The following is a 25,954-nucleotide window of genomic DNA, read 5'->3' as shown; positions in this document are numbered from 1 at the left end:
GGGCCCTTCCCAGCTCCCTCCACACACCCCGGCTCCCTCCACACACCCCCGCCCCCTCCGAGCTCCCCGACTCCTCCCCCGCGCTCCGCGGCTCTTCCCGACTCCAGTCAGCGTTCCTCGGGCCCTCGGCGCCACGAGCTGTCCGGGCACGCAGCCCCTAGCGGCGCGTCACTGCCAAGCCGGCCTCCGCGCGCCTCCCTCCTTCCTTCTCCCTGGCTGTACGCGATCCAGCTTGGGTAGGCGGGGAAGCAGCTGGAGTGCGACCGCCGCGGCAGCTACCCTGCAGCCGCCAGTCGGAGGTGCAGTCCGTAGGCCCTGGCCCCCGGGTGGGCCCTTGGGGAGTCGGCGCCGCTCCCGGGGAGCTGCAAGGCTCGCCCCTGCCCGGCGTGGAGGGCGCGGGGGGCGCGGAGGTGAGCGGGTTGGGGAGGAGCGCGAAAGAAGGTGGCGGCGGCGGAGTTGAGGGTCAAGATGCAGTCGGCGCCACGCGCTGCATCCATCCTCCCCGATTCTATGCCCTCTGCGGGCGTCCGCCCTGAGCTGCGGGGTCCCTCATCTCCTGGCACCTTGAGGTGGAAAGTGAGAAGGGTGGAGAATGGTGTCTGTTCCACCGATTCCCCCTCCTCCTCCTCTTGGTTCCTAGAGCTAAGGGCAAGTCCTGAGGTTGGGCCCAGGAGAAAGAAGGCAAGGAGACATTGTCCCAGGTAGGATGTGTCCCAGCAGGAAAGGACAGGCAGGTTACTTTCGCCCCCTTGATAGTCTCCCTGCTACTTTGGGTTGATGCAGGGCATTTCATAGAAGATCATGTAGTGCTGCTTTGCGAACAGGTATTTCTAGCAGTCATTTGGTTTATTTCCCAGTAATGTAATCGCGGTGTTTAGGCCATTTCTGTTAGAAAGTAATTGGCCTCTTCTTTGACTGTCCTAAATTATCTTTGAACCCTGTGTTCAGCCTCAGCCAAAACTTGTTGAAAATTATGCCCTAAAAATCTTGCTCTTAAAATAGAGCAGAGAGATAAAGAGCATTTTTGTTGGAAGATTTCCATTTATTATCTCTCCCACCCCGTGGAGAAGGATTGGTGTCAGTTTTTACTCCTCGGGCAGTTAGTTTTTTAGATGGAAAGACAGTCCAGGCCATAGTTAATTATCGCTCGTCAGCATAGGAGAAAAAGAATTCAGACTCCTGCCCCACCCCCACCCCCAACCTCCTGACTTAGATTCTAGTCCTTTTAACAGCCCCGCTGCTTGGAACCCTTTTTGTGTTTTCTAAACCACCTCCCCATCCTTCCTTTTCTCCACTTAATTATTTCTTCATTTTATTGATCTGTTTATTTTTTTCTTTCTTTAACCCTATAATTTTTTTACTCCGATTCTATCTCGGTTGCTTCAAAGCTTAGAGGCTATTTAATGGAAAAGCAAAACAAAACAAAACACCCGTCCTAAATAATTTGCAGGATGTTTAGAAACATAACGAGTAACTAACTATATGTGCTGCCATTGGGATGTGCCTCTTAGCTAGTCACTCTGTCAGGGTATGGGGAAATGAGACAATATTGAGAATGATAACTTGAGCAAATTGTGCAGTAAGGAAATGAAAAGCTTTATCCAAGTCACTTTTTATTGTACTGGTGCTATGGAAAATGTGAATAAGCATAGTTGTATTTTAATACTGAAAAAACAGGACAGGTGAAGACAAATTTTTAAAGAAAGGATTCTAAATGAGTTAGAAAAGTGAGAAAGAGGATGCACCAAAAATGTGAAAGAGTAAGACTGCAGGTGCGATAAAGGACATAGGACATCAGGAGATGTATTTATCCCTGCTGGGCCAGCAACCAGAACATTGAGGTAACTGAGACATTAACATAACATTGATAAATCACCTACCCCTTAAGGGCCCACATGTCTTTTCAACAAAAAGAGAAGTCTGATGTAGAGAATTATTACGTGTCTTTTTGTCCTGAATTTTTTTTGATGTATTCAATAACAAAGAATTTTTATTGCATCCTTAGTTACACTGCCAGCCAATGTGGAGGCAGTGATCACGGACAAGACAAACATGGTTCTTCCCTCATGCAGTTTATTGTCCAGTGGGGAAATAGTGAACAGTAAAGAAACAATTATATAAAATGTTACAAAATAAATTTAACAAGGGCTGAGTGAATTATTCTGCTATAGAGATGGAACAGTATATGGAAAGTTCCCAAGGTACATAAAGTGGTTGTTCTTTTCTCCTTCTAGAAGAGAATGCTGTGGGTGGACAATATACAGATAAGGTTAGAGAGGGGAAGCGGGGACTAACTCATTCAGGACCTTTTATGTGATAGTCAGGAAGGTGGCTGTAGTTCTAAGTACAAGGAGCACTGATTTTAAGGAGAGACATTTTATGACGATTTGCATTTTAAGATGATTTTAGCTGCTGTGGAGACGGTTTGGAAAGGGTCAAAAGAGAAAGTAGGCTGACCCATTAGGAAATGTTTGCAGAGTTCAGGTGAGATGATAGACACCTGGACTAGCCTGGTATTGGTGGAGAGGGATTTATGAAATATGTTGGAGAACAGGAATTGGTGCAGGATTTTATGTCAAAAGTGAGGGTCAGCAAGGACTTAAGAATGACTCCCAATTTTCTGATTGGAGCAACTGGTGGATAATGGTGGCATTTACACATTTCTAGGTGAATGGGACCAGCTCTGGGTGGAAAAAGTTCAGGTTTGAACCTGTGAAGTTTGAGATGTCACAGAAAGAGGTCATAAGCATATCACCTTGGGAGGCAAAAAGGGAGGCTCTCCAGGACATAAGTGGATGGACTGGTCTTTGATAGGTAAAATTGGTGATTGTTCGTTTAAGGTGAAACTAGTGAGCTCAGTTTTCTGGTTTTTCTCCAGCAACCTTCACCAACGTGGATACAGATACAGAGAAAATGGATAGCTGGGTCCAGGACTAGAGTTTTGCCAGCAGATATGATGGAGAGTAAGAGAGTTGAGGATCTTTTTAAGGGAGTGACTATAAATCTAGTCTCGGTTTAAAGAGAAACCAGAGCAGGCTGAAGGAGAGTGCAGGATATTAAGCAATTAGAGAGGTAGAGGTCAATGGATCAGATTTCTTTTGCTGTTTAGAATTATCAGTGTGAATATTTAAACTAAGATTATTGGAAGTCCTGGAGATAGTGCTTGGAGATTTCAGGAAGTGAGTGACTGAGGTGGGGTAGAGGCAAAAATTCATTGCCTCCAATGAATAAGTCAAGGAAATAAGAGCCCCTGAAGTTGAATGGTTCATCTACTTGAATGATAAAGTCCAGGAAAAACATGATAGCTATTAGGGTAGAGAGGATGACCATGTGTATACTAGGAGCCAGAGTCTGCAGTCATAAGGAATAAACTAGAAGTCAGTAGAGGACAGCAGTAAGGACAGGGAGAGGGTATGGTGAAGTACCATGAGCTTCAAAGGAGCTGGGTGTTTGCAGGAGAGACGATGAAGAAGAGATGTTCAGATGTGGGCTTACAAAGTGAAGATTACACCACCCCACCTCATGGCCCTGGAGAACTATGTTTTCTTGATAGCCTCTCCAAATCTGCAGGTTGTGAAATGTCATCAAAACCTCTGTGGACAGCCCTTTCAGAGTTGCTGTCATCCAATAATAAATGCCCTATTTCTGTGTGAAACAAATTAGGTTCTATTTTTCAAAAGTAACATAGCACAACAGCTGCCATTCAGCTTCAGGAATGTTCAGGAAATCCTTCTAAACTGAAAACCTTAAGAGGCTGTCTAGCTGAGTGTAACTGAATTCCCTATCATAATAATACATTCTCAAGTATTAAATGTGTACAGCAAGTCAAATGCCCATTCAAGAAAACTATGTCCTTGACACACACTTTTAGATTGAGCTCCCGAAGTTGAAGTGTTAAATATAGGGTGGTGATATGACCATTATTACACAGCTTCAAGACTTATTTAGTGTTGGAAACTACCACCAGAGTCAAGTATAACCTATTTGTTTGCCATTTAACAAAGGAAATTGAGACTCAGAGAATCAAAGTGATTGCAGAAGCTTAGGCCTGCTTTTTCACCCCTACACCATGAAGACAAAACTTTCTATAAATGACATAGTTGTTTTTTGTTTTTGTTTGTTTTTGTTTTTGTTTTGAGGCTGAGTCTCACTCTGTTGCGCAGGCTGGAGTCCAGTGGCACGATCTTGGCTCACTGCATCCTCTGCCTCCCTGGTTCAAGCGATTCTCTTTCCCCAGCCTCCCGAGTAGCTGGCACCTGCCACCACCCCTGGCTAATTTTTGTGCATTTTTAGTAAAGACGGGGTTTAATCATCTTGGCCAGTCTGATCTTGAACTCCTGACCTCAAGTGATCCACCTGCCTCAGCCTCCCAAAGTGCTGGAATTACAGACGTGAGCCACCACGCCCAGCCTATAAATGACATAGTTTTATCAGTTATTTAATTTGGATTCCTTATGAATAACTTCAAAAGAAAAGGTATAGACACTGTGGACATCACCTGGGAGCTTGTGAAAAATACAGAATGTCTAACCTCCCTCTAGACCTAGAGAATCTGAGTGCATTTTAAAGAGGTCCCCAGGTGATCATATTTGCATTAAAATTTGACAAGTGCCTTTCTAGTGAGTCATTCCCTTGGAAACAGTGGTCTGCTCAGGTCAGCAGGATTGTGATGCCTGGAGAACTGGGGAGGGGATCCCCTTGTAGAACAGAAAGAAGAGATACAGTCATGGAAACATTCCGAATTTTGAATATTATGAAACAACAGGAACAAAGTATGTTGTGCAAGGAGTGACGCATTTTAAGGAATGGCATTGCCTTTCCCAGAAAGTGAAGAGAGGAAATTGGAAATTAGTGAGTGGACCTTCTGATACTGCTCCTCCTTGAGTGGAAAAGGGGAAAGAAATGCATGCATATTATTCAGCGTCTTGTATTCAAAGGTAACTACTACTCTTTCGCAAGTGTAATTTTTCATTACTACAAACAACAATGTAAAAATTAACATAAGTGAGGGTCAGAAAGCCACAGCTACTATCACCAAATGATGAAAGTATTAGATTGAATTCTGAATCTTTTACTAGAGTGATTTTCAATCTTGGTTGCATAATAAAACATCTGCTAATCTTTTTAAAAAAATGCTGTTGCTCAGGATGAACCCCAGACCAATTAAGTTAAAACTGGGTGGTGGGGGGTGACCCGTCATCACTGTGTTTTAAAACTCGTCAGGTCATTGGAGAATGCACCTAGGGTTGAGAAACACTCCTTTAGTAGCTCATTCAGAAGCAGCTCTGAGATTGCAGTTCTGCTACTCCATGTGCCAAAACAGTGGGACTCTCCCTCACTACCATAAGCATAGTGCCAAGCCAGGTCAGCAATATTCAGGTCACCCTCACTGGCCAGTTTTCAGAACATTGAGGGAAGTAGGATTTATTTCTTGAACAAGCCTGCTTAGACTAAATTTTAAAACAAATTGATACATGTTACATATCTATGGGGTACACATGAGTATTTGTTATATCCGTAGAATGTGTAATGATCTGGTTGGAGTTTTTGGGGAATCCATCACCTTGAGTATTTATCATATCTATGTGTTAAGAACATTTCAAGTCATCTCTTCTAGCTACTTTGAAATACACAGTACATTGTTACTGACTATAGGCAACCTACTTTGCTATTGAACATTAGAACTTACTTCTTCTAACTGTACATTTGTATCCATGAACCAACATCTCTTCCTCCCCTCCTCCCATCAACACATCCTTCCAGCCTCTGATGTCTCTCATGCTACTCTCTACCTCCATGGGATCCACTTTTTTAGCTCCCACACATGAGTGAAAACATGCGATATTTGCCTTTCTGTGTCTGGGTTATTTCACTTAACATAATGGCCTCCACTCCTACCCATGTTGCTGCAAATGTCACAATTTCATTTTTTAAGGCTGAATAATATTTCATTGTGTATACATACCACATTTTCTTTATCCATTTGTTGATGGACATGTAGATTGATTCCATATCTTTGCTAGTGTGAATAGTGTGCAAAAAAAACACGTGAGGACGGGTATCTCTTTGATATACTAATTTCTTTTCCTGTAGATAATACCCGGTAGTGAGATTACTGGATTGTATGGTAGTTCCATTTTTAGTCTTTTGAGAAACAGCCCCCATACTGTTGTCCACAGTGGTTGTACTAATTTACATTTCCACCAATAGCATATAAGGATTCCCTTTTCTCTGAATCGTTGTCAGCATCTGTCATTTTTTCTCTTTTAATAATAGCAGTTCTAATTGGGATAAGTTGAAATCTCATTGTGGTTTTGATATGCATTTCTCTGGTGATTAGTGATGCTTAGCATTTTTTCATATACCTATTAACCATTTGTTTATCTTCTTTGGAAAAATGTCTATTCATGACCTTTACCCATTTTTATGGGATTATGTGTTTTTTATTGTGAGTTGTTTGAATTCCTTGTATATTCTGAATATTAGTCCCTTATCAGATTAATAGTTTGCAAATATTTTCTTCTATTCAAAAGGTGGTCTCTTCATTCTGTTGATTGTTTCCTTTGCTTCACAGAAGTCTTTTAGTTTAATATAGTCCCATTTGTCTATTTTTTCATTGTTGTTGCTGTGCTTTTGAGGTCCTAGCCATAAAATCTTTGCCTAGACCAATGTCTTCAAATATTTCCCCAATGTTTTCTTCTTGAAATGAGGGGTTTTGGGTCTTATGTTTAAGTCTTTAGTTGACCTTGAGTTGATTTTTGCATATGGTGAGGGACAGGGGTCCAGTTTTATTCTTCTGCGTACAGATATCCAATCGTCCAAGTACCATATATTTGAAGAGGATATCCTTTCCTCAGTGTATGTTCTTGGTGCCTTTGTTGACAATCAGTTGGCTGTAAATGTGTGGATTTTTTTTATGGATTATCTAATCTGTTGCAGTCACTGGTCTGTGCATTTGTTTTTATACCGGTACCATGTTTTTTTGGTTACTATTGCCTTGTAATACATTTCGAAGTCAGGTAGTGTGATGCCTTCAGCTTTGTTCTTTTTGCTTAGGATTGCTGTAGCTATTCAGGATATTTTTTGGTTCTATATGAATTTTAGGATTGTCTTTTCTAATTCTATGAAAAATCACATTGATATTTTGATAGGGATTGCATTGAATCTGTATATTGCTTTGGGCAGTATGGTCATTTTAATATTAATTCTTCCAATCCATAAGCATGGAATGTTTTTCCATTCATTTATGTCATCTTTAATTTCTTTCTACAGTGCTTTGTAGTTTTTCCTGTAGCAAACTTTCACCTCCTTGGTTAAATATATTCCTAGTTGTTTTTTGTTTGTTTGTTTTTGTTTTTTTTTAATAGCTATTGTAAATGGGATTGCCTTCTTGGTATCTTTTTCAGCAAGTTCATTGTTGTTGTATAGAAATGGTACTGATTTTTGTATGTCGATTTCGTATCCTGCAACTTCATTGAATTTATTTATCAGATCTAAGAGTTTTTTTGTGAAGTCTTTAGGTTTATCTAGATCTAAGATCATATCATCAGCAAAGAGGGATAATTTGACTTTCCTCTTTTCCAATTTGGGTACCTTTTATTCTTTCTCTTTCCTGGTTGCTCTGGCTAGGACTTCCAATACGATGTTGAATAGAAGTGGTGAAAGTGGCATCCTTGTCTTGTTTCTGTTCATAGAGGAAAGGCTTTGAGCTTTTCCCCATTTCAAAATAATGATAGCTATATTATTATTATATAGATCATATAAGCCCTTATTATGTTGAAGCATATTTTTTCTATCCCTAGTTTGTTGCAAGTTTTATCATGAGGGGATGCTAAATTTACTCAAATGTTTTTTCTGCATCTATTGAGATGATCATATGATTATTGTCCTTCATTCTCTTTAGGTGATGTATCACAGTTGTTGATTGGCATATGTTGAACCATCCTTGTATCCCTGGGATGCATTCCTGGAATAAATCCCCTTTGATCATGATGTGTTTTTTTTTTTTTTTTTATGAGTTGTTAGATTTGGTTTACTTCTACAGACACATACACGTGCACACACACACACTTTTTAGGAGACAGGGTCTTGCTCTGTTGCCCAGGAGGGAGTGCAGTTATGCAATCATAAATCACTGCAGCCTTCAACTTCTGGGCTCAGGTGATTCTTCTGCCTCAGCTCCCAAGTAGCTAGGACTTCAGGTGTGTACCACCACACCTAGCTATTTTTTTAATTTTTGGTAGAGACGAGGGTCTCATGTTGCCCAGGATGGGCTTAAACTCCTGGCTTCAATCCATCCTCCTGCATTGGCCTCCCAAAGTGCTGGGATTACAGGCATAAGCCATCATGTCTGGCCCTTGGTTTGCAGTATTTTGTTGAGAATTTTTGTGTCTGTGCTCATCAGGAATATTAGTATGTAGTTTTCTTTTTTGTTGAGCCTTGTTTGCTTTTGGTATGAAGATAATGCTTACCTCATAGAATGAGTTAGGCAGAATTCCCTCCTGTTTAATGTTTTGGAAGAGTTTGAAGAGAATTGGTGTTAGGTCTGTTTTGAAAGTTTGGTAGAATTCAGCAGTGAAGCCATCTGGCCCTGGACTTTATTGGGAGTTTTTTAATTACTGCCTCAACTTTTTTTGTTACTGGTCTGTCCAGGTTTTCCGTTTCTTCCCATTTCAATCTTGGTAGGTTGTATGTGTGTAGCAATTTATCAATTTCCTCTAGGTTTTCCAGTTTGTTCGTGTATAGTTGTTCATAATAGCTTCTCATGATCTTATGTATTTCTGTGGTATCAATTGTAATGTTTCTTTTTCCATTTCTGATTTTTTAGTGGAGTATTTCCGCTTTTTTCTTGGTTAGCCTAGCAAGTGCTTTATCAATTTTATCTTTTCAAAAAACAAAACTTTTTGTTTCATCCATCCTTTGTATTGTTTTTTAAGTCCCAATTTGTCTAGTTCTGCTCTGATCTTTATTATTACTTTCCTTTCACCAATTTGGGGTTTGGCTTGTTTTTGCTTTTCTAGTTCCTTGAGGTATATCATTAAGTTGTTTATTTGAAATCGTAATGATTTTTTGGTGTAGGTGCTTATTGATATAAACTTCCATCTTAGCACTGCTTTTGCTGTATCTCATGGGTTTCAGTGTGTTGTATTTTTATTTTTATTTGTTGAGGGAAATTTTTTGATTTCTTCCTTAATTTATTCTTTGCCACCGTAGTCATTTAGGAGCATGTTATTTAATCATTTATTTTTACAGTTTCAAAAGTTCCTCATGTTATTGACTTCTAGCTTTATTCCATTGTGGTCTGAGGAAATATTTGATATGACTTCGATTTTTAAAAAATTGGTTGAATCTTATTTTGTGTTCTAACATGGTCATTCCTAGAGAATGTCTATGTGCTGATGAGAATTTGTATTCTGTAACTGTTGTATAAAATGTTCTGTGAATGTTTGTTAGGTCCATTTGGTCTAACATATAGTTTAAATCCAATGTTTCTTTGTTAATTTTCTGTCTAGATTATCTGTCAGATGCTGGCAGGTGGTGTTGAAGTCCCCAACTGTTGTTGTATTGGCATCTGTTTCTCCTTTTACATCTGATAACATTTTATTTATATGAATATATCTGAGTGGTCTGTTGTTGGGTGTATATATGTTTAGAATTGTTATATCCTCTTGCTAGAATTTATCTATTATCATTATATAATGACCTTCATTGTCTCTTTATACTGTTTATGACTCAAACTCTGTTTTATTTGATATAAGTATAGTGACTTTTGGTTTCCATTTGCATGGAATATCTTTCTCCATCTCTTTGCTTTCAGTCTTATATGTGTTTTTATATGTTAGATGGGTTTCTTGTACCCAGCATATACTTGGGTCATGATTTTTTATCTATTACTGGTCTATATCTTTTAAGTGGAAAGTTTAATCCATTTGCATTCAAAGTTATTCAACAATGAAAACTTCCCAAGTCTAGTGAGAGATGTAGACACCCAGATACAGGTAACTTAGAGATCTCCAAACAGATACAGTACAAAAAGGTCTTCCCCACAGCACATTATAGTCATATTGTCAAAAGTAAAAGACAAAGAGTGAATTCTAAAAACAGCAAGAGAAGAATGACTAGTCACCTATAAAGGAACCCCCAGCAAAATAAAATTTTTACCTGTTCACATTCTGATTTACAGAAGGGATTTGAACTTGCTTTGTAAAATAAGCAGATAATTAATGTTGTTTTGTTTTTGTTTCTGTTTGAAAAAGTCTTGATCATCATGATTGTTAGATTTAAAGATTTTGCAATTCTTATATTTTGGGAGATGCTACAGTATATACTCAGAAGAACTCCGGGCTGGGATATAGGAAACTTGGATTCCCTTGTGTGAATCTAGCAACCTTTTTCACCCTTAGATAATGCACATGATTACCATTAACTTTCGAATGAAGTGAGCATGGATTTCATTACTTCGGTTTCTTTAATGGTTCCTGATTCCCAGCATAGCCAGTGACATCTCCAAATGGATACTGGCAGTTTTTTTTTCCTACCCTGGTACCTCTGACTCCTGCCTGCCTTTCTGGGTGCATGGACCACACCAAGGGAGTGGTCTATCTTGAAAGGTGTGAAATGAAACATGTAATTGATTTAAAAATAGTAAATGTTCTTCTTTCCCAGGATTGGTTGCTCCTAGGTAATGCTGAGGAGCAATGAAATGACCACAGAAAAAGGAATAATATACTACTTTGAGTACAACTATAATTGTTACACCTTGATACTTATAACTCCAAAAAAACACCCTTTCCTAAACTCCTTACATGCACCTAAATAACACATGTCTTAGCTGGACTGACTACCTGGCTTCCCTATTTTCTGTCTTTATGTCCTTGGATAAATTAATTATCTTCTGCAGGTCTCAGTTTCCTCATCTGCAAAGTGGGTATGAGAGTATTAGCACCTGTCCCTTAGGGTGGTTGTGGGGATTCAATCAGTTAATACATAAAAACCGCAAGAGAGCTGAAATACATTATGTCCTATATAAGCATTAAGTAATATTACTATACTTATTGTCTTTCTAAAGTTTAACATACTGATGTATTTGGAGTTACTGGATGTGACTCATTTCTAGGGTAAAATGTTGAATTTTCCTGGCTCTAGTCATTTCAAATTTCATTTAGTAAAAACCCCAACTGTTTTTTGAAACATTCCACCTGTGCCTGTAAAGTCCATTAAATCCTCTGAAATGGTCCACATCTGCTATGAGCATAAAAGAAATTGTGCAATGAGGGTAGAATGGAAGAGTATTTTTCTTTCAGACCCAATTTTGACAATAATTCATGGCAACCTGATTTGTATGCTTGAGCAAATTATTCCAAATATGAACATTTCAGATGTTAGTCTCTCAACTAAAAAATAATTTGAGAGATTTTTCCAGGAAGAATAACTGCATCATAGTTTATGCAGCCAACAAATGAAAGGGTGTCATGTTGCGGTCCAAAGGGCGTGGGTGGATAAGCAGAAAGAATACTCGAAGGGCTGTAGGCAGGTGAAAGATGATTTTATTCAACAGCAGCTCTGATCAACAACTTTCTCACACTGTCCATCCTGTCTCAGCTGCTTAGTCTGGTGGCTCCCACTCACACAGCTCCCTTGCCTTCGGGGTCAGCAGCTTAACTATTTCTCTCTCTGGGCATGGGCAAGCCAAGCTGGGTCCTGGCTCCCCCATCTGTCTGCAAAGACAGACAGCTCTGATTCTGTCTCTGAGCACAAGAGTGCCTCTACAGTGTCAGCAGGGCAGTAATACCTTTTACAGACAATAGTGGCTTAGAGCCAAGTGATGAGTTTTCCCTATGTTATAGCGATGGTGGTGAGCTTCTGTTATGTCTACCTGGCTATGATAACAAGTAACAAGTGAAGTTGTATGCCTGCGCTCTGAACTCACTCACTCTGGGTGTTTACCTCTGCCTGTCCTTGACTAAAGCACAGCCATGTTCTTTACAAAGGGAAGAAAAAGATTTCGTACATATTATATAATTTAAGACCATAAACACGTTACTAATCCCTTTTTCCATAGGTAAGCTATCTTTCTTAATGATACATTGTAAGATCTAGGGTGAATGATAGAAGTCCATGGTATTTACTCTTTTGTTATATTTTGATGCCTATTTTTCTTAAGATATTATTTAAGTGCCAGGGTTCATTGTTAGCTAATTTGTCTAGCTCTCATTTAATGATAAAGTCACTAGCTACTGAAGTATATAGGGAACTTTATAACCTCCACCCCAAATGACTTTAGACAGTTTTGGTTTAAATGGCTTTTTAAAAAATGGTTTTTCTTTCTTCTCTTGTCTTGTGAGCCATCACTTAGTATCACAGTCCTCTCTGCCCCCAGCAGCATTTGTGATTTGCTGCCTCTGATCTGCTCAAAAGCTGGGTAATCATAGTTGTTACAAGTGTGTTTTTCAAAAAAGTTCTGAGTGAAAACCTCAGTCCCTTTTTTCATGTGCTCTAGTGAGGTAGGAGGCAGAACTTGAATCCAGAGGCAAGGTTCAGACACTGGACCAAATTGAGGTTAGGGCAGAAGCACCTCCCCATAAGACATGCCCATCAGTGTGCCATGTCAGTTTACTATTGCCATGGCAACACCTAGAAGTTACCACCCCTTTCCATGGCAACAGCCCAACAACCCAGAAATTACCACCCTCATCCTAGAAATTTCTGCATAAATCACCCCTTAATTTGCATATAAATCAAGTAGGTTTAAATATGACTGCAGAGCTGCCGCTGAGCTGCTACTCTAGGCACACTGCCTACGGGGTAGGCCTGCTCTGCAAGGAGCAGTACCTCTGCTGTTGCTGTAACTGCTGCTTCTATAAACGTTGCTGTTTAACACCACCAGCTCGCCCTTGAATTCTTTCCCAGGCAAAGCCAAGTAGTCTCCTGGGCTAAGCCCCCATCTGGGGGCTTTCCTGTCCTGCATCACTAGTGCCTTGCTGCTCAAAGAGGGGTCCTCAGACCAGCATTGGTATTGCTTTCATTAGAAATGCAGAATGTTGAGCCTCCCTCCAGACCTACTCAATCAGAATCTACATTTTTAACAAGATTCCCAAGTGATCTATGTGCACATTAAAATTTGAGAAGCACCACTTTAGCACATCACCTTTGTGACAGTTAATTTTCCTATTGAGATGCTTTTTTAAAAGCCAAAAGATTTATGAAGAGAAACCAGAATAGTGATCCTTTTTTAGCTTACAAATTGTGTCTTACTGTGCTCTATGTTAAAGTGTGGCAAAATATTTTACCTCTAGAAAGACAGGACATTACAATGTCTAGAAGTGTTTTAATGTTCAGTAATAGGTAACTGATGACCATTTTATTTTCTCTCCCCTAGGATATTCTTGGTGATCTTGGAAGTGTCCATATCATGGAATCAATCTCTATGATGGGAAGCCCTAAGAGCCTTAGTGAAACTTTTTTACCTAATGGCATAAATGGTATCAAAGATGCAAGGAAGGTCACTGTAGGTGTGATTGGAAGTGGAGATTTTGCCAAATCCTTGACCATTCGACTTATCAGATGTGGCTATCATGTGGTCATAGGAAGTAGAAATCCTAAGTTTGCTTCTGAATTTTTTCCTCATGTGGTAGATGTCACTCATCATGAAGATGCTCTCACAAAAACAAATATAATATTTGTTGCTATACACAGAGAACATTATACCTCCCTGTGGGACCTGAGACATCTGCTTGTGGGTAAAATCCTGATTGATGTGAGCAATAACATGAGGATAAACCAGTACCCAGAATCCAATGCTGAATATTTGGCTTCATTATTCCCAGATTCTTTGATTGTCAAAGGATTTAATGTTATCTCAGCTTGGGCACTTCAGTTAGGACCTAAGGATGCCAGCCGGCAGGTATGTATTTTTTACATTTTTATTCTTATGTATCTGGTATTTTGTAGTTAAACAACTAAGCAAATATCAAACATTTTAAAACCAAACTCTGACACTTTCCAATGATTATCATTTGAAAATTAATTATGAGCACCTGAAGATTAATGTCCTGACCTTGTAAGGGCACATTCCCATTCCCAAAATGATGTGGAAAACTGGGAAAATAACGTGAACGTCATCCAGTTCAACTTGAGAATAAAGCAGATGGGGCACTCTGTCAACACCATTGTGGAACGAACTTTTATAAGTAAACACATAAAATATGTTTTAAAAATATTTTAAATGTGCTTATGCATTACAATTAAGCATGATTATAAATACTTTTATTGTTTTTGTCCATAAAGACAGTTGATTAGATTCCTTAGAAAATAAGTTTCAGTATTATATCATTGTATGCTGTATATCAGAGTCATGATAACCATTTACTTTCCAGTCTTTATTTTAATGACTAGTAAAAGAACATATGCTTTTCTACAGGCTATTTCTGAATCCTTTTTTCTCTTTTGCATATCTACCAAAGTTTAGCAGTGGATATAGAATAAGCAAATTAGAACCGGGACCTGTGAGACAAACCTGAATTTAATAATATACCCATATTTATACCAATTTTAAATTTTTAACAGAAAAAAATGTGGAACAGTGATTAAATTCAAAATTAGCTACAGAAATAGTCTAAATTTGTATTATGTAGTTTTGCGCCTTTATTTTGAGTGTTTGGTTTATTTTTAGACTTATTATACCGTATTAATAATTTATACAAAATCTTTTCCAAATGAGTTTTAAAAAAAGTTTATTCCACCATTGTCACAACTGTAATAAATTAATTTAGAATACTTTTTTCTTATTTGTGTTATAAAAGGACCTCTATTTTAAAAGTTCATAAATGATTATGTAATATTCATTCAAATAGGATTTGTCATTCATCTGGTTAATGTTATCCAAGATTAATAATCCAAAGAGTGTTATATTGTCACCATTATGTAAATAGAAACGTGCAAATATTTCTATGTGGTCTATTTAGAGTCCTTATACAAACATCTTCAGGGATATATTTAGGAATTTGTTTTCCCCAAACATTACTTGGAGACTCTATAGCAATATTTTTCTAGCCCTGAATGAGGTGGCCTACCCATTAGTAATAGTAGCTCACTCCAGTAATGAACTTGGTGCTCAATCAATACTTCTTGTTGTAGGCTTTCAAACTATCGAAATCTGTTAGATACTACAATATAGTTGAAAATTCAACAAGTATTTATTCCTCAAGGTCATCACAGGTGATGCTCCATAAGTGGAGCATGCGATTGCTACCATTTTTATGAACAACAATGGTGATGCTGAGTCTTTTTGCTTTTTCCACAGGTTTATATATGCAGCAACAATATTCAAGCCCGACAACAGGTTATCGAACTTGCCCGCCAGTTGAATTTCATTCCCATTGACTTGGGATCCTTATCATCAGCCAGAGAGATTGAAAATTTACCCCTACGACTCTTTACTCTCTGGAGAGGGCCAGTGGTGGTAGCTATAAGCTTGGCCACATTTTTTTTCCTTTATTCCTTTGTCAGAGATGTGATTCATCCATATGCTAGAAACCAACAGAGTGACTTTTACAAAATTCCTATAGAGATTGTGAATAAAACCTTACCTATAGTTGCCATTACTTTGCTCTCCCTGGTATACCTCGCAGGTCTTCTGGCAGCTGCTTATCAACTTTATTACGGCACCAAGTATAGGAGATTTCCGCCTTGGTTGGAAACCTGGTTACAGTGTAGAAAACAGCTCGGATTACTAAGTTTTTTCTTCGCTGTGGTCCATGTTGCCTACAGCCTCTGCTTACCGATGAGAAGGTCAGAGAGATATTTGTTTCTCAACATGGCTTATCAGCAGGTACTGAATGTGCTTGTTATTTATCTGATGCTAGTAAAATACTTTTTATTAGTATAAATTGTAAAACATAAAATTTTACATGCCCTGTAATGGAAATTTGATTTTGGTATACTACGGGAGGGGAAAGAATTGTTCTTTAAACAATGTTTTTGCATAATAATTATGTGGCTAATTCAAAATTATTTAAGTAAAGGCTGCTACCATCCTTTTCCATACGGAATAGAAGCAGAAAAATAGAGGGTTGGGTTCTCCCCCTTTTTCAATGTTATAATTGCAATGAGTGCTTTCAGTATTCAACAATTCATTATTTTAATGCTTTATAATTGGCTGTGCTCCACAAAATGATGAGGCAACTCTCAGTAAATATATACAATAAAATTAGAACCAGTAAAAATACAAAACAGAACAGGAAGACAAGATCAGGAGAAAAAAGTCGAATACACCTCTGCTAAGAGTGTCTACACAGCTTCTCTTTTGGCTTTGAGATTTTCAATACAATGAGAAGGGAGACCCTATTATTTACAAAGCTATTGTTATAAAAAAACAGAAAAGATAATAGTTCCACGGGTAAAGCTTTTCTAGCACTTAGCTCTAAAAAAAAAAATCTCAGGGAGCGCTTCATGGAAGGGGCTTGATTATGAAGTAGACTATGGTTTTCCTCCATAATTCCCAATCCACAAATGTAATTTAAGGGGTTTCCCTGAAGCTGTTTGGTGTAGCATTTCTCAATGAAAGCCAAGAACATTGCACCAAAACAAATGTGTAAAAGCATGTGCATTTTGTAAGGATCGAAGGCATCATAGTCCAAGTATGTGGCATCTAGTACTTAAGCTTGTTTCAACAATAAAACCTAAAATAATATTTTTCTAATTAGTAGATTGGTAACCTTTAAGCCATTCACTCTGAAAAAAAAACAACTTCTCTTAATGGGATACTAAGGCTTTTATTGTTGCTCAGTCGGCTCCCTTACCTCCTTCCAGTCATTTGCCCAGATCTCACCTTCTCAGCGAGTCCTATGCTGGATACCATCTTAAATGCCACTGCCTCTGCCCCAATCAGTATTCCCAATCCTTCTGACTTACCCTGCTCTACCTTGCTTTTTTTTTAATAACACTTACCATCGTCTAACACACTTGATTTCCATGTTAAAAATACATTTACCACTGTCTGCCTTCCCCCATCAGAATGTAAGTTCATGAGAAGAGGGATCTTTGTCTATCTTTTTCACTGATACATACCCAGTGCCTAGATCTGAGCCTAGACATTGTGGACACTAAACAGCCCATTTGTGGATGAATGAATGAACTGGGAGAGCAGGTAGACCAAGGTTGTAGTCTCTGAGTACACTGGGTAGTGCTGTTACTCTGTATTGTATAGATATCAAATAAGAAGATGGTAAGAACTCTGTGGCCTCTTTCAAGATGATGGTATGATTGCCTCAGGGAACTAATAGCTAAGCAGCTTTTCGTTGTTAAATTTCAAGTATGTTTTGTTAACTGGCATTGGACAAAGTTAAACTGTTGTTAAGTTAGAATCTGTTTTCCATTAATAGATACTTATTTAAATCAAAAATTTCAGCAGAAGGAGTCCAATACTTGATTTATACTCTAATTATATTGTGAATGTAAATAGAACTTCTAAAGCTAGTCCCTACACAAAATACCACAAATTCAGTTAGCTGTCTGACTTGATTATATACACATTATCAATGTAAGGAAAAGACATTTGGAAAAAATACTGTATATAAATGACACAATTGGATAGTTGGGGATCATATTAAATGAGGCAGTTCAAGTGGATAAATATTTGAGCTCCCTTGGCCTTTATAGCCAGAGAAATCACAGCTTTCTAGGAAGAGAAGATGAGAAGAAAGATAAAACAGAGATATATTATTCATGTGATGGAAGAAGATACTGACATAGTTTAGAAATTCCCTGACTGGATCCAAGTTGAACTAAGGCCAGACTATATCCCAGATATTCAGCCAAGTTTAAACCAGCTTGTAATAGTACTTCAAAACTAAGTTTAACTGTCAGTAACTTCTTTTGTTTCACCCTAGAACCAACTACTAGGTATTTTATGGTGTTGGACTCCAGAGTCCCTGTAATGATGATGGCAAAGCTTTGCCCCTCTATTCTAGCACGTATACAAGGAAAGAGAAAGTTTTGTCCTCCTTTTGTTTAATTCTCTTTTCCCTTACACCTGGAGCAGTATCATCCAGTAACAGATTCTCTGTAATGGTTTGTTAGACTGAATTAGTACAACTTAAACATGTCCATATATGACCAGGTTCTTCTTATGCCAAGAGTGAACTCTGTGCTGAATCAGTTAATGTTCTACTAAATAAAGGAGATTCACATTTGCTTTCTTGTTAGGTTCATGCAAATATTGAAAACTCTTGGAATGAGGAAGAAGTTTGGAGAATTGAAATGTATATCTCCTTTGGCATAATGAGCCTTGGCTTGCTTTCCCTCCTGGCAGTCACTTCTATCCCTTCAGTGAGCAATGCTTTAAACTGGAGAGAATTCAGTTTTATTCAGGTATGTGGGGTTTTGTTTGGTGAAGGATTGTGCAGGATAGGATTTCCTTGTTAAGAACAACTGCATTTTAAATATGTTCCTTATTAAAAGGGTGCCTTTGAGGCTGTATTTATGCATCTAGATACATTATGCTGGAAGCCAGCTTAGGATTGCTCTGGTTAAATAAGTGAAAGACCAGTCAGTATATGATTGTACTGGAAGACTTTGACAGCACTGCCTTCCATTATACTATGTTAAGAATGAAAAAGTTATCTTAAAAGAGAAAAAAAAATGAAAGTGGGGAAGGATGAGCTTAGATCAAATTTAATGTTGAAAGTCAATTTATTGTTAGCCAAGTGAATGAAAAATTATTTTATGTTTTGAGTCATCTTGATTTGTCCAGAAAAATCTTATTAATTTGAACTCAAGTGGGGATGTCAATCTGAATATTTTAAAGAAATGTGTGTGTATATATACACACACATACAAACACAAGCAGTGGCAAACTAGGTAACTAGATTAATGGATTATAACATACAACCAGCCTTAAGAATTTTGTTAGTATATCAGTAGTATACTAATATGTATGGATGTCTGTAAAGCGATTTCAAACCACCATTGTATTCTTTAATAAGTTAAACATTCACCCTCTTCAATAATATCTAAATAATAAGGTTGCATATTTTAAAAATATATAACTGAAACATAGACCCTTCCTATATCTTTTCACAAAATCTGTACTGGTTGTATCCAAATGGTTTATAGCATAGTAGATAGATTCATGTCCTTTGGTGGTACACTTAAGTTTTGTTTCATTTCATTGCTTATTTGCTTTTTTTTTTTTTAAGGTCCTGTAAAAATCTCATTCAAAGCAGGGCCAAAATGCTTATCTGAATTTATTTTTCCTTTTTGAAGAAAAGGGAGAGTACTTTCCCAACAGCTAGTTTAATCATACCCGAAAAGAAATAGAAGGTTCTAGACAGATGCAAATTATCATTATAAATTTAGATGAGTAATTGCAAATATTTTGCCTGCTGGAGGGTTGATATTTTCCAGTAAAGTTAGACATTACATCATTATACTGATGTAATATTACTTTTATATAACAGACTATTTTTCAAAGTAAGCAGTCTTAAACATAATAATTTAGCGAACTAAAGAATGATGAGCTTTTAGAATTTAAACTGTAAAGTGCCTAACTGAAGTATTCTTAATAAACTCTATATTTTAATTATTGTTTATATTAATACTGCAGGATTTTTCATATTTGCCTATTAACCAGTGTGTATATGTGTGTGTGTGCCCATGAGGATGCTCATTTAATTTTAATTTAATTTAATTAATTTTAATAATTTTAAATTAGTTTATTTAATTTTATCATATGTCTGTTTATGTATTAACAGTGATGTGTCACCTAACAATAGGGAACATTCTGAGCAATGAGTCGTTAGGCAATTTTATCATGTGAACATCATAGAGCATATTTATACAAACCATGACCTATTGCTCCCAGGCTACAAACCTGTACAGCATGTTACTGTACTGAATACTACAGGCACTTGTAACACAATGGTAAATATTTGTGTATTTAAACATATCTAAACATAGAAAAGGTACAGTAAAAATAAGGTATATAATCTTATGGGACCACCGTTGTATATGCAGTCCATAGTTGACCAAAATGCCCTTATGTGGCACATGACTATATTTATGTGTATGTGTATACACACATACATACACATTTCTTTAATACACAACTGGTGGGAATGTGAATAATTTTTATAAAGAAGAGTTTAGCAGTATGTATCAGTACCCTTAAGGAAAAGCTGGATGTTTTGACCAATAATCCTACTATTAGAAACCAGTCCTAAGAAAATAAATCAAAATATGGAAAATGGCCTAACATGACATTTATAGTTGAGGAAAGTTGAAAACAGTAAATTATCAACAAAAAGGAATGGTTTAATAAATTATGCACATCCATTCAATAGAATATTATACAGTATTAATGTCATTTTCATATTTAATGACATGAGGAAAATGTTCTTGATAAAATAAATGAAGTAGTAAGAATATTAAACTGTATGCAGTAGGGCCTTATTTGTGTAACATAAGGTGTGCATATAAATAATACATATTTATGCATATATAAAAATATTAATGTTATTTAATTCAGTAGAGGACAAAGGTTAACTTGATAATTTAAGACAAAATAGTTTTATCAAAATATAAACATGGTGTATCTTGATAGCTTAATTTATGAGTTTCAGTCATTTGTTTCTTATTCTTTGTTTCTTTTCCTTCCTCTCCTGGCCCAAGTCTACGCTTGGATATGTCGCTCTGCTCATAAGTACTTTCCATGTTTTAATTTATGGATGGAAACGAGCTTTTGAAGAAGAGTACTACAGATTTTATACACCACCGAACTTTGTTCTTGCTCTTGTTTTGCCCTCAATTGTAATTCTGGGTAAGATCATTTTATTCCTTCCATGTATAAGCCGAAAGCTAAAACGAATTAAAAAAGGCTGGGAAAAGAGCCAATTTCTGGAAGAAGGTATTGGAGGAACAATTCCTCATGTCTCCCCGGAGAGGGTCACAGTAATGTGATGATAAATGGTGTTCACAGCTGCCGTATAAAGTTCTACTCATGCCATTATTTTTATGACTTCTGCGTTCAGTTACAAGTATGCTGTCAAATTATCGTGGGTTGAAACTTGTTAAATGAGATTTCAACTGAATTAGTGATAGAGTTTTCTTCAAGTTAATTTTCACAAATGTCATGTTTGCCAATATGAATTTTTCTAGTCAACATATTGTAATTTAGGTATGTTTTGTTTTGTTTTGCACTACTATAACCCTGTTGTTACTTTATATTTCATAATCAGGCAAAAATACTTACAGTTAATAATATAGATAAAATGTTAAAAACAATTTGCAAACCAGCAGAATTTTAAGGTTTTAAAATAATTCAATGGATATACATTTTTTTCTGAAGATTAAGATTTTAATTATCATTCAACTTAAAAAGTAGAAATGCATTATTATACATTTTTTTTAAGAAAGGACACATTATGTTAGCATCTAGGTAAGGCTGCATGACAGCATTCCTATATTTCTCTCATAAAATAGGATTTGAAGGATGAAATTAATTGTATGAAGCAATGTGATTATATGAAGAGACACAAATTAAAAAGACAAATTAAACCTGAAATTATATTTAAAATATATTCGAGACATGAAATACATACTGATAATACATACCTCATGAAAGATTTTATTCTTTATTGTGTTACAGAGCGGTTTCATTTTCATATTAATATACTGATCAGGAAGAGGATTCAGAAACATTTGGCCTCTAAAACTGCTATCTCTAATACGGTACCAATCCTAGGAATTGTATAATAGTTCCTACTTAGAACAAAAGTATCAAGTTTGCACACAAGTAATCTGTCAGCTGACCTTTGTCGCACCTTAACCAGTCACCACTTGCTATGGTATAGGATTATACTGATGTTCTTTGAGGGATTCTGATGTGCTAGGCATGGTTCTAAGTACTTTACTTGTATTATCCCATTTAATACTTAGAACAACCCCGTGAGATAAGTAGTTATTATCCTCATTTTACACATGAGGGACCGAAGGATAGAAAAGTTATTTTTCAAAGGTCATGCAGTTAATAAATGGCAGAGTGAGCATTCAAGTCCAGGTAGTCATATTCCAGAGGCCACCATTTTAACCACTAGGCTCTAGAGCTCCCACCGCACCCCTATGCATTATGTTCACAATGCCAATCTAGATGCTTCCTCTTTTGTATAAAGTCACTGACATTCTTTAGAGTGGGTTGGGTGCATCCAAAAAATGTATAAAAATATTATTATAATAAACTTATTACTGCTTGTAGGGTAATTCACAGTTACCCTATTCTTGCTTGCAACACGAGCCTGGAGACCCATGGCAGTCCATATGCCTCCCTATGCAGTGAAGGGCCCTAGCAGTGTTAACAAATTGCTGAGATCCCATGGAGTCTTTCAAAAATCTCTGTAGAGTTGGTCTTCTCCTTTTCTCTTCCTGAGAAGTTCTCCTGCCTGCATAACCATTCATTAGGGAGCACTTTACAAGCATGAAGGATATTAGGGTAAGTGGCTAACTATAAATCTACTCTAGAGACATATAATCATACAGATTATTCATAAAATTTTTCAGTGCTGTCCTTCCACATTTAATTGCATTTTGCTCAAACTGTAGAATGCCCTACATTCCCCCCACCCCAATTTGCTATTTCCTTATTAAAATAGAAAATTATAGGCAAGATACAATTATATGCGTTCCTCTTCCTGAAATTATAACATTTCTAAACTTACCCACATAGGTACTACTGAATCCAACTGCCAACAATAAAAAGACTTTTATTTAGTAGAGGCTACCTTTCCCACCAGTGACTCTTTTTCTACAACTGCATTGTCAGTTTGGTAATTCACTCATGATTTTCTAATGTTCTCCTCTTGGTGAATTTTATTATCTTGTACCCTCTTTTTTTTTTCTTTTTAAGACAGAGTCTTGCTCTGTCACCCAGGCTGGAGTGCAGTGGCACGATCTCGGCTCACTGCAAGCTCTGCCTCCCGGGTTCACGCCATTCTCCTGCCTCAGCCTCCCGAGTAGCTGGGACTACAGGCGCCCGCCACCATGCCCGGCTGATTTCTTTTTGTATTTTTAGTAGAGACGGGGTTTCACCGTGTTAGCCAGGATGGTCTCGATCTCCTGACCTTGTGCTCCGCCCGCCTCGGCCTCCCAAAGTGCTGGGATTACAGGTGTGAGCTACCGCGCCCGGCCTGTTATCTTGTACTTTCTAACTGAGCCCTCTATTTTCTTTATTTTAATTATATTTCTCCCCACTTGAGAATCACTTGTTAGTTCTTGGTAGGAATTCAGTTGGGCAATGATAACTTTTATGGGCAAAAACATTCTGTTATAGTGAACTAATGAAAATAACAGCATATTTTCAATATTTTCTTATTCCTTAAATTTCACTCTTTTAACACTATGCTTAACCACTTAATGTGAAAATGAAATGAAATATTCCTAAAAGTTAAATGACTATTAAAGCATATATTGTTGCATGTATATATTAAGTAGCCAATACTCTAAATAAAAATACCACTGTTACAGATAAATGGGGCCTTTAAAAATATGAAAAACAAACTTTTGTGAAAATGTATAAAAGATGCATCTGTTGTTTCAAATGGCACTATCTAGTTTTCAGTACTACAAAAACAGAATAATTTTGAAGTTTTAGAATAAATGTAATATATTTACTATAATTCTAAATGTTTAAATGCTTTTCTAAAAATGCAAAACTATGATGTTTAGTTGCTTTATTTTACTTCTATGTGATTATTTTTCTTAATTGTTATTTTTTATAATCATTATTTTTCTGAACCATTCTTCTGGCCTCAGAAGTAGGACTGAATTCTACTATTGCTAGATGTGAGAAAGTGGTGGTGAGAACCTTAGAGCAGTGGAGATTTGCTACCTGGTCTGTGTTTTGAGAAGTGCCCCTTAGAAAATTAAAAGAATGTAGAAAAGATACTCAGTCTTAATCCTATGCAAAAAAGAAAATCAAATAATTGTTTTCCTATGAGGAAAATAACCATGAGCTGTATCATGCTACTTAGCTTTTATGTAAATATTTCTTATGTCTCCTCTATTAAGAATATTTAAAATCATATTTAAATATGAATCTATTCATGCTAACATTATTTTTCAAAACATACATGGAAATTTAGCCCAGATTGTCTACATATAAGGTTTTTATTTGAATTGTAAAATATTTAAAAGTATGAATAAAATATATTTATAGGTATTTATCAGAGATGATTATTTTGTGCTACATACAGGTTGGCTAATGAGCTCTAGTGTTAAACTACCTGATTAATTTCTTATAAAGCAGCATAACCTTGGCTTGATTAAGGAATTCTACTTTCAAAAATTAATCTGATAATAGTAACAAGGTATATTATACTTTCATTACAATCAAATTATAGAAATTACTTGTGTAAAAGGGCTTCAAGAATATATCCAATTTTTTAATATTTTAATATATCTCCTATCTGATAACTTAATTCTTCTAAATTACCACTTGCCATTAAGCTATTTCATAATAAATTCTGTACAGTTCCCCCCCAAAAAAGAGATTTATTTATGAAATATTTAAAGTTTCTAATGTGGTATTTTAAATAAAGTATCATAAATGTAATAAGTAAATATTTATTTAGGAATACTGTGAACACTGAAGTAATTATTCCTGTGTCAGTCTATGAAATCCCTGTTTTGAAATAAGTAAACAGCCTAAAATGTGTTGAAATTATTTTATAAATCCATGACTTAAAGCAGGATACATACATAGTATAACACACCTCACAGTGTTAAGATTTATATTGTGAAATGAGATGCCCTACCTTCAATTGTTCATCAGTCAGTAAAACAAATTCTGATGTACATTCAGTACAAATGATTAGCCCTAAATGAAACTGTAATAATTTCAGTGGAAACTCAATCTGTTTTTACCTTTAAACAGTGAATTTTACATGAATGAATGGGTTCTTCACTTTTTTTTTAGTATGAGAAAATTATACAGTGCTTAATTTTTAGAGATTCTTTCCATATGATACTAAAAAATGTTTTGTTCAGCCTAACATACTGAGTTTTTTTTAACTTTCTAAAGTATTGAATTTCCATCGTGCATTCATCCAAAATTAAGGCAGACTGTATGGATTCTTCCAGTGGCCAGATGAGCTACATTAAATCACAAAAGCAGATGCTTTTGTATGATCTCCAAATTGCCAACTTTAAGGAAATATTCTCTTGAAATTGTCTTTAAAGATCTCTTGCAGCTTTGCAGATATCCAGACTGAGCTGGAACTGGAATTTGTCTTCTATTGACTCTACTTCTTTAAAAGCTGCTGCCCATTACATTCCTTAGCTGTCCTTGCAGTTTAGGTGTACATGTGACTGAGTGTTGGCCAGTGAGATGAAGTCTCCTCAAAGGAAGGCAGCATGTGTCCTTTTTCATCCCTTCATCTTGCTGCTGGGATTGTGGATATAACAGGAGCCCTGGCAGCTGTCTCCAGAGGATCAAGGCCACACCCGAAGAGGAAGGCAGATTAGAGACCAGAAAGACCTTGACTACTTCCCTACTTGCACTACATTTTCCTATGTTTAAGCCATTGTAAATCTGGGTTTGTTACATGAAGTGAAAATTAATCCTTTCTGCCCTTCAGTTCTTTATCCTGATACCATTTAACACTGTCTGAATTAACTAGACTGCAATAATTCTTTCTTTTGAAAGCTGTTAAAGGATAATGTGCAATTCACATTAAAATTGATTTTCCATTGTCAATTAGTTATACTCATTTTCCTGCCTTGATCTTTCACTAGATATTTTGTATCTGCTTGGAATATATTATCTGCTTTTTAACTGTGTAATTGGTAATTACTAAAACTCTGTAATCTCCAAAATATTGCTATCAAATTACACACCATGTTTTCTATCATTCTCATAGATCTGCCTTATAAACATTTAAATAAAAAGTACTATTTAATGCTTTAA

At 36.7% G+C, this 25,954-nt stretch overlaps 1 protein-coding gene across 7 annotated transcripts; it reads left to right on the top strand.

Moving 5' to 3' along the window:
• Positions 1-63: 63 nt before the first annotated feature.
• STEAP2 (STEAP2 metalloreductase) lies at positions 64-25,954 on the top strand. 7 transcript variants are annotated; one of them, XM_063726087.1, is made up of 6 exons: positions 81-299; positions 13,379-13,903; positions 15,302-15,829; positions 18,205-18,369; positions 20,668-20,815; positions 21,644-25,954. In XM_063726087.1, exons 2-6 carry the CDS (start codon positions 13,412-13,414, stop codon positions 21,748-21,750), a joined length of 1,440 nt encoding a protein of 479 aa, XP_063582157.1. In that variant the 5' UTR covers positions 81-299; positions 13,379-13,411; the 3' UTR covers positions 21,751-25,954. The 7 variants fall into 7 exon arrangements, with proteins under 7 accessions (XP_009241311.1, XP_063582157.1, XP_009241315.1 ...); XM_009243040.4 differs by having other exon boundaries at positions 105-410; XM_009243037.4 differs by adding an exon at positions 4,825-4,937 and having other exon boundaries at positions 105-410; positions 20,668-25,954.

Source organism: Pongo abelii, chromosome 6 (genome assembly GCF_028885655.2).
Source record: "Pongo abelii isolate AG06213 chromosome 6, NHGRI_mPonAbe1-v2.0_pri, whole genome shotgun sequence".
Taxonomy (NCBI): Eukaryota; Metazoa; Chordata; class Mammalia; order Primates; family Hominidae; genus Pongo; species Pongo abelii.
The sequence above is the reverse complement of the archived record's forward strand: the minus strand, read 5'-3'. Positions and strand labels throughout refer to the sequence as shown.

Bases quoted from the DNA above. Each gene is read 5' to 3' on its own strand.
- STEAP2 (XM_009243036.4), top strand. From the start codon at position 13,412: ATGGAATCAATCTCTATGATGGGAAGCCCTAAGAGCCTTAGTGAAACT. The intron at 13,904-15,301 runs GTATGTATTTTT...CTTTTTCCACAG, and splicing joins CTAAGGATGCCAGCCGGCAG to GTTTATATATGCAGCAACAA. The intron at 15,830-18,204 runs GTACTGAATGTG...CTTTCTTGTTAG, and splicing joins TCAACATGGCTTATCAGCAG to GTTCATGCAAATATTGAAAA.